Here is a 9,448-nt window from a genome sequence, read left to right on the forward strand (position 1 = left end):
TATGGATAATTTTTCATTCCTGATGATGACATAATTAATGTCGAAATATTGAATCCCGACACGATGGCGTGCATTTCTATACTTGGAGTATGTATTATACTACTGTATCTATTCTGAGGTATGGACCAATTCATTTTTTGGTACATTTTGTTAGTTTCCAAAATATCTTTTAGAAGAAAATGATAAGCCAACAACATTTTAAATTAAAAGAATTCCTTTATGGCATTTTTTTTTTGGCTTTCAGAGTGTCTGAAAACAGTGACTCATGATTATAGCTCACAAAGATCCTTATTTCAAACACCACCGTGTAAGAATACAGTCTAAGTTCAATCATTTCTTGACAGATTTCACCACGTTGTGCTTTAACCAACATCTTCAATTCCTGCCCAGTGTTTGTGATAGTTGCAAAATGTCATATAAACTTTAAAATGAAGCATCATCTGAATGCAAACCAGGGGCGGATCAGAGGGGAGGGGGCCACCAAAATCAGGATAGGGAAGTACCCCTCCCTCGATTGGATTCGCCCCAGCAAACATCATGTCAAAAACCATATATCTTCATGAAAATGGTTAGTAGATCCAGTACAATTACCAGTTGTTATATTTCTGACATAGCTATGAATATAGTGTACTGACTCCTTAAAACCAACAGAAATACACATAATCTACTTAGTCTAGTTAATACAATTTCCATAAACGACAATGAACGATTTATGTCTCATATTTACAAATCTTAACAGAAAAGAGCATTCTATATAAATATTAGTTTGCATATTCTTTTTTTAAAAAAAATTATGAAAAACTGTGCAAAAACATCCGGTACATGTACTGGCAGTTTAGTTCTGACACATGAATATTTAATTTAATGTAATTTACTGTATTTAACATTTTTTTTCATGGTTTATGTACAAAAGCTTTGAACACAACCAAAAGACGTTTCTAGTTGGTTTGATAAATCAGAATCAATGAATATTTTACACATAGCCTGGTTTCCATAACATCGCTACGGCCTGTCACAGCCAGCTTTACTGTATTTTGCTGTGCAAAGTGATACCCATTGGTACTGATTCTGGCAGACAATACAGTAGTAAAAACATGCAAATATCGTGAATTGGCAGAAGATAGGTTATTTTCTGGGAGTTCAATCTTACTTACGAGAGCGCGGGAAGACTTCCCGATTTCTGGGAGACTCCAGCAACTTGCGGAAGACTTAGCCCCTACCCAATGCATTAGTTTTCTCTTTAAGCATATATGATTCATCCCACACAAATTGATAAGCCTTCCCGATTGTTTTGGTACAGCTATGCTGTGTAGCGTTAGTGTAGTGATTCTATGGCAACCAGGCTTAACAGGAGAGAAGATCTTAACGGCAGGGGTTTGATCAGCTCCATGGCAGGCCATATCTTGGTTCATTTCTTTAAACACAGAAGGAAAGTATTATAAATAATCTTATTACTTATCTTATTTTAATAGCCCTCTGTCCCCAAATAAGATCAATTCTGTATGTATAATAATACACCCATATATATGCGCTTATCATCAAAGCTCAGACCCTAAATAAAATGATGTAATAAAACATATTGGTTATTGTGTAAATTCTATAATAGATAAAACAAGTATCCTTTTTTGAAGTTCTTTTTATCCCTATTCTTGCACAGAACCCCAGCATTTATGTTTGGAGGAATAAAAAAAAAAGTGTGTGACAAAAGAGAATGACATTGGTTTTGAATAAGGATAAAATGCATACTTGTCATTACTAAGCAAATTGATAGGAAATGTATGAAAAAATCTAAGAGAACAAATAAATAAATGAATAAAAAAATTAGGCTAATAAATTATTTTTTGAAAAAAAACCCCAATAATTCACTATAAATTCACAATTCTCCTAATTTTAGTTTTTGGTCATAAATATGCAAATTGTCATGAATATGCAAATTGTTCATGAATATGCAAATTCCATGTGACAAAAACAAATACTATCTATGTTGACCTTGATAGATTGCTTTCCTTTGCTAATATCTGCGACACAAGGTGACACACTAGAATACAGACTCGGCTGATCTTGATAAATGAAGGGGCGTAGAAGGACTTCGCATAATTCGTCGTTTCGGTAAACGATCTAATGTTTTAGTTAAAGCGCTAAATGAGGGTCTTGCACTTGGGGTGTAGTTCCAACACATCATTAAAATATCCTAAAAGAAAATTATTAAAAATATTTATCATCAAGCTTTCCATTCATACAAATCTTTATGGAATTAAGATGATTATGAAAAATATGGTACTTCAATAAGACAGACAACATGTTGTACAGATCAGTGGCGTCATTAGGATTTCTCTGACGCGAGGGTTCCAACGACGAGTCTCCCTGTAGCACTGCCACTCGTACTGATAAACCAATCTTACCTGTTTTTTGATATACTTTTATCACTAATTCTGTGAACATCATCTAAATTGTTTTAGGATTTTGTTATTAAACATTTAGATGGCTGCAGAGGAAAGTGTTAGTTGATGTTAGTAGGACCAGTCTCAACCATCTAAACCTCACTCAAATAGACATTTATGCATGCCCACACACAGATATGTTTATAAGTCCTTCTGTCTGCTACCTTTTAGAAGAAATGTTTAACAAAATTAGCCTTCTGTGCGTACAGCCCAGATGAGCTTCAGAAAATCGTGCAGTGATCACAAGAAGCTGGATCTTCTAGCATTTACTTGCCACAATTTAAGAATCCCGACCGCAGGGGTGTCATTTTAAGCCGGCGTCCGGCGCAATCTCCATCAATTATGATTTTTGCACCAGCTATTAGAACGCCGGATGTAAAAATAAAATAGTGCCCTGAAACCTAAGCTCATAATGGACTGGTCCTGGCCAAGACCTAAGAACCAATACTTTACTTTTTAAGTACAAAATCTAATGTCGTAAATCATGATATTTCTTGACCAATCAGGTACTTGTTAAAACAAAAATTTCCATTATTGAACCAACACACGATCTCTGGCACAATCAAAGCAACAGCAAATCAACCCACATGGGGAATCCCCGAATTGGTTCTCACATATTCTTGAAAAAAGTTTGACTCAAAATTGAACCATGGAGCAGGCTTGGTTTGATTTTCGTAATATAATTTTGCTAGTTTATTAATAAACGTAATTTATCTTGGTACAGTAGTATGTGTTTCAATCATTTAATAAATTTATTATTCATTGTGTTAACTTTTCAAAATATAAGTGATGAGCTGGAAATATTTGTGTTCTTTTCACTCACTCGCATCATGTTTGAATGACCATACTTGATTGAAGAAGGCAACATGCATGCGGTAATGTGTATGAAGCCTATGCCAAAAACATGGAGAAATTCCCTTCTAAATCTAGCATTTACCGCAAAAATTAAAACAGCATTCTTCTAGGACTAAGCTTATAATATTGTACGATACTAAATCATCACAACAAAGTAAATAAAATTTTAATTTCATTCAAACACATTGTCACAAACAACATCCAACCAAAGAACACCATTACATCGGGTCTAGCCCCGATTGAGCGTTGGCGAGGAGAACATGTGATCAGCCGTACGAAGTATGCTATGAAGCAAGAAGTATAGAGCCTCCTCCGTCATAATATACCATAGAATATGCATGTATATTTTGTAAGATATTTTATTTAATCATCACATCACAAATATTAAGTCAAAAAAAATTCTGATGAACCCCGATCGAGTGAAGAACATCGAGAAAGACCACGGGATCCACCCTAAGAATTATGCTATGAAGCAAGAAGTAAACAACCTTGTCCGTCATAATGGCATGTAATATGCGTGTTTCTTTTGTAAGATATTTAATCATCACGAATAAAGTAAGTCAACCAAATAGTTTTAATGTTTTACTAACACATTTTCCCATGTCGTCACTAACAAAAACAACATTGACAGTTGATTTGAGATTAAGGCCATGCTGTATGTACGAGCCACTCTACAAAGTACGGTATGAGGTGGATCAGGGTGGATGCAGAGAGCATTCACATCTTCACTCGTATGGACGGTGGTCATGATGTGAAAATAATGCAAATGGACCAATTCCGGCGCATGATCTTTTTTTGAAAAGATAACAATGATTCAATAATCTATTTAATGATTGAAATAAATATATACTGTATCAAGTTATACGTTTAATAAAAACAACAATTTTTTTTTTCAAACCTCCGTGGTTCAAACTCCATGGACGTGGTTCAACGTACATTCACATGAACAAATTCGGGGATTCCCCATTTGTGTTGATTTGCTGTCGATCGATTGTGCATTGTTCAGTAACAACTTTCAAACAAGTAGAAATTTCTTTATTTTTAAAAATATATGTTTGCTTAATGTATTTTAACATGACTAAACAAATTGAAGAATGCCGACGAGGGCTGTAGCAATTTAGATAATTATTCCATTGTATACAAATACAATATTTAGATAAAAAGAACGCGTATTCAATTACGTTTTTTTATATGCAAGAAGACTATATTTTTATTTTGTGTAGCTGATAGATAAATAAAAACAAATTATAGAAAAGTTAGCCGTGACGAAGGACGGTGTTCTGTCCTAAAAAGCAAGGCATTTATCTCACTGGCTGTTTTACTTTTACATTTAAATTCTAGCTTTTGACTACCAATTTTGTATCTTATTATTTTTTTCAGTATTTTGCCTTTTGGATTATAAATAGAAGTTGTTATAATTTATTTATTTATTTTTTTGTATATATGCAAAGGTAATTAAAAATACCTGCATGAAGAAAAGGCACAGTACTAGCTGTTATGTAGATGAAAGTAAGAAAACTAGTTAGTAGATAAAATCAGATTGCTGAACCACAACTGAATGTAAATAGTTTAAAAAGAAACACTGTGAAAAAAAATACATAATTACAGTACAAACATTGTATGAAGTGCTATCCATTTATTTATTGTTATTGAAAATTAAATCAACCACAAAAGTGTTAGAATTTTTTACTTTAAAATAGTGTTTAATACATTCTAAAATCAAACTTTGCAACACAATTCAAAACTTAAAATTCAACACTTTTAAATGGCATCTTACAGTAATTATTTTCCTTTTTTTTTCTTAGGTAGGGAGGGGGACAAACCCACTCCCGCTCAGGCAACAAAATTCATAAGTTAAAATTTAACACTGTTAAATGTCAATTCAAACACTGTTAAATGTCATACAGTAATTATTTTTCATTTTTTTCTTAGGTAAAGAGGGGGACACCCCCTCCCAAACCCACCCCTACTCGGCAAAAGGGCCCTCGGATGTCGCTTCGCGACATGTTCCTCTGCCTATTACTAAAACTCCTCTGGTTATTTCATTTCAAAATGACACCTCTGCGACCGGAATTTGTATAGTTGATTTTATTAATATATAATTGAACTTTGTTAATTTGTATTTCAATCATTGAATTAATATATGGTGAACAATATACTGGGAAAAAGTAGAATTACATTGTTTATTAGTTTATGGCCCCAACCATTATCAAAAGAATTATGATTTGTCAGAAAAATGACTTGTTCATTTTTGCATTTCATGTTTTTGATGAAATAACATGTCTAGTAAATTCATATTTTTGAGTATTATGAACTGAATAAAGACAGGATTTGCTAATAAGATGGTAACAACAATAATCATAAAAATAATATTAATAAATTTACAATCAATCATGATGCTATAGTATTAGTAGTAGAGACAATTTTAACACAACACTAGAAGTTACAGGTTAGAAAAACAAACTTTTGCAAACCACATCTTCATGTTAATGATTGTAAAATTAGTTCATCAATATGCAACAGGATAAAGAGCTAACCACTGATTAGCCCTACAAGTGCATTTTAATAATATTATGGTTAGTCAGGTTGTTAATTGTGGAAAATTCAGGGAAAATATATATATGACTTACATCGGGTGAATCATGCGGATCCTGAGAATCGGCGTTTGAAAGAAATTTCTTGAAATTAGTTTTATAGAATAGTTTGATATTAATGTTGATGATAACATTTAATGTTGATAATTTAATAAATGTAACAATAATAAGCTGATGTGATATTGATTTTACCTTGACATCTCTCGAAGCTTGTATGCGACTTAAAATGGGTTTCATTCCCTGTCCAACTTGAAATATAATAGCTTCATTTTCTTGATCTGCCATTGGAAATTCCTTGGCTAAAAGCTCGTACCAAACAGTGCTGTGGGATATAATAACACAGTTCAATTTCAAGGTCCTTAACAGTAAGAGTTCAACAAGGCAATATTTTTGGCATTGGCAAAATAGATTTCAAAGGGGTGTAAGTATTTATATAATTATTTTGAGCATAGTGCATACAAAGCCTTGTTATACCTTATGCTTTTAAGAGAAAATAATTTAATGAATAGTGAGCATGCACAGATTCTTCTTCATCCCTCAAACCTAGACGTAAGGTATCTGTATATTTTACATTGACTTAGTAAAGTAAAAATACCCTCCATAAAAGTAACATAACCCAATTTTTAAATTATTCCTTTCACATACCCCCTTACACTTACTCAAATACCCCCTTACACTTACTCAAATACCCCCTTACACTTACTCAAATTCCCCCTCACACTTACCCAAATTCCCCCTCACAATTATAAAAATCCTCTTACACTTACCCAAGTTACCCCTTCCACTTACCAAAATTCCCCTTACACTTACCTAATAGACCCTTACACTTACCCAAATTCCCCTTACACTTACCCAAATTCCCCTTACACTTACCCAAATGCATAGACGTCAGATGCCTTTGAGAATGGCAGTTCTCCATCGATATCCTTTACCTTTAGGGCTTTGATGAGCTCAGGTGCTAAGTAACACAACCAATTCTTTGGTATCTGAAGACAATCCTCCCTCCTTAAAAAACAAAAACCCTAAATTAACACCAAAATGCATCTACAATCTTGGGAGTAGCAAGTGGCAAAGCGGTTGGGAGTTTGTCATAATTTATCTGTAATATAATTTTAATCAATTTCTTACTTGTTTTCTTTTGAAAGTCTAGCTACACTGAAGATGGAGTAGTCGGCAATAACAACCTTGTTAGACAGTCCTTTCTCAACAAATATGTTTTTAGACCTTAAATCCTTATGAATAATTCCTTTTGCATGTAAATATCCCATACCCTGCAAAGACAAAAAAGCAATTCATTAAAATACAATAATGTTTAGATACTATTTCAAAACCAATACTTGGCATTAAATGTTCATTTCCTACCTGAAGAATTTGCGTTGCAAATCCAACTGATTTCGCCAATGTAAACTTCTCCTTCTTCACATGAATGTAAATATAAAGAGATGGCCCTCGGCACAGACTAAAACAAAAATGGAATAAAATGGTTAAGTGTGTTGGGCTTTAGTCTCATTATATAGCTTTATAGTCCAGTCAATCCAGTAGAGGGTTATGCAATGGGATGGAATTTCAACAGCTAATTTTATTTTAAATATTACTGTGCTATTGGAATTTTGATGTTGATACTTTTTATCCTTGATCAATTTTAATGTGGTTTTCTTTAAAATGTACTTTGTTGCAAGCTTTGTAATTTCTTCATTTTTATTGGAGACAATAAATTTTATCCTGTATTTTGTATCTTATGTGACAAATACCTATGACTTGCCCATAATATGGATGTGATATGACATCATCATGCCCATATATGGATGTGATAAGATATTATGTTCATATATGGGCAATTAATTCACACAAGATTGTCACATGAAACTTATAGTGTGGATAAACCTGAAGCTGTAGTTTCAATTTGAATCTAACAAACATTATTAAATATATCTTAGAGACACAAGCCGACAGAGGACATTGACCCCATGTGCAGTAGTATGCTTACCTTGTTACTATGGCGAGGCCATCAGCCATTTTGCACGTGCCCATGAAAAGAACTAAATAATCATGCCTTGTTCTCTTTAACTGCAATACCTTTAAAAAACAACATAAAAAAACACTTACACATCACAATAATGTCTGAAGTGTAACATCTGTGGGAAACCTCTCTAAGGACTGAATTAAGGCTAACAAACTTTGTTTGGAGAACAGAGGGTTGTAAGTAACCAGGAGGGCATCTATGGTTTTGCCAAACATCCTTTTTTCAAGAAAACCCCTTTCTGATAATCCAAATGCTCCTTCAAATTTAATTGAAAACCATCAAAATGATGAAATTCACTTTATACATGATAGAATGTATCTGCTACAGGGGCTTTGCCTTGGATAATAAGAGCCAGTTCGTTTTAAAACGTGAACAACTATAAATGTATTAGACTTACTTCTTTCTTGAATGCTTGGCGTTCTTCTTCATTATTGGAGTCTATATCTAGTTTGCGTACTGCTACATCCCCATGCCAGTATCCCCTGTAAATGTTGCGTACATATGATTAGTATTATTACGTCTGTCATATCTTAAATATTCTAACATTTGTTCCATTTGATTTAATGGATTTAATTAACTTGAAGCATTGCTCTTGCGAAGTCATGAAGGAGCCACAAAAGTAATGATAATGTACGTTTCACTATTAGCAATTAAGGAGTGAACATGTTTTTAAAATGGTCAAAAATTCATGGAAAGAATTTGATTGGAACTTACTTGTAAACTTTGCCAAATCTTCCTGTTCCTATAAGATCCTTGATGTCTAGCTTTTCTACAGGGATGTCCCATTCTGATAATACACTCGATTTCTATATAATAGAGAGAAATAAATTAATACAAAAAGTCAACAAATGTATCTTTCATACATATGTATAGTAGTTGCAAGTTGGGAGAAGCTGCTTCCAGGAGATCTGGTGTAACAATCATTCTTAACACATCTTATTGCATTTTTGTGCATGTGTGATGATACCCATTACCGGTTGCCTTCAGGGAGACAACTGAAAATACGTAGTAAAAACATGCAAATATTCTGAATCTTCAGAAGTCAGATTAGTTTCTGTGAGATTTTTTGCTTGCTTGCAAGTGTGTGGGGGACTCACAAATCGCTGGAGTCCTGGGACCCTTGAGATATACAGTACCATATTATGTTTTTGTTTTTAATTTACTCATATCTAATAGTGAATGGCCTAAAAAAATTATCTGAGGACTAAGGGGTAGAGAAGCTTATAATCATGAAAAAATTCCTGTAAAAATTTAACAAAACTTGCTTGATTAGAAGCAGATTATCTTGACAGGTTCATGGTATATGTTTATAAACAGAATATAAACAGAATACTATTGAAACTTATAGTTTGAACTAAAATGGTGGGAAATTAAATAAGAAGATAATATTACAGATATCCTGTATTTGCAAATTTCATGACATCCCAAAACAAAAATTAATAATGAAATGACAAACCAAATAATTAATCATCAATCTAGTAAGTACTGATATTATTTGTTATGATACATCAATTCATTAAAAAAAAAAAAAAAAA

The 9,448-nt window shown here is 33.1% G+C and overlaps 1 protein-coding gene across 8 annotated transcripts in view; it reads right to left on the minus strand.

The window, feature by feature from the left end:
• Positions 1–6: 6 nt before the first annotated feature.
• Positions 7–9,448, minus strand: part of LOC117118761 (kinase suppressor of Ras 1-like) — a 60,092-nt gene continuing 50,650 nt past the window's right edge. For 6 of the 8 annotated variants that reach the window (XM_033263453.1, XM_033263459.1, XM_033263458.1 and 3 more), the window contains 9 exons: positions 8,628–8,719; positions 8,311–8,395; positions 7,878–7,966; positions 7,253–7,349; positions 7,019–7,161; positions 6,764–6,895; positions 6,083–6,212; positions 5,927–5,947; positions 7–2,191 (listed from right to left, as the gene is read on the minus strand). In XM_033263453.1, the coding sequence (XP_033119344.1) occupies positions 2,039–2,191; positions 5,927–5,947; positions 6,083–6,212; positions 6,764–6,895; positions 7,019–7,161; positions 7,253–7,349; positions 7,878–7,966; positions 8,311–8,395; positions 8,628–8,719 (942 nt within the window). In that variant the 3' untranslated portion in view covers positions 7–2,038. The remainder of the gene's footprint in view (positions 2,192–5,926; positions 5,948–6,082; positions 6,213–6,763; positions 6,896–7,018; positions 7,162–7,252; positions 7,350–7,877; positions 7,967–8,310; positions 8,396–8,627; positions 8,720–9,448) is intronic. The other 2 variants (XM_033263457.1, XM_033263455.1) reach the window with 1 other exon arrangement.

The sequence above is a fragment of the Anneissia japonica genome, unplaced genomic scaffold, assembly GCF_011630105.1.
Source record: "Anneissia japonica isolate Jap-2015-1 unplaced genomic scaffold, ASM1163010v1 scaffold2069_len581484_cov189, whole genome shotgun sequence".
Classification (NCBI taxonomy): Eukaryota; Metazoa; Echinodermata; class Crinoidea; order Comatulida; family Comatulidae; genus Anneissia; species Anneissia japonica.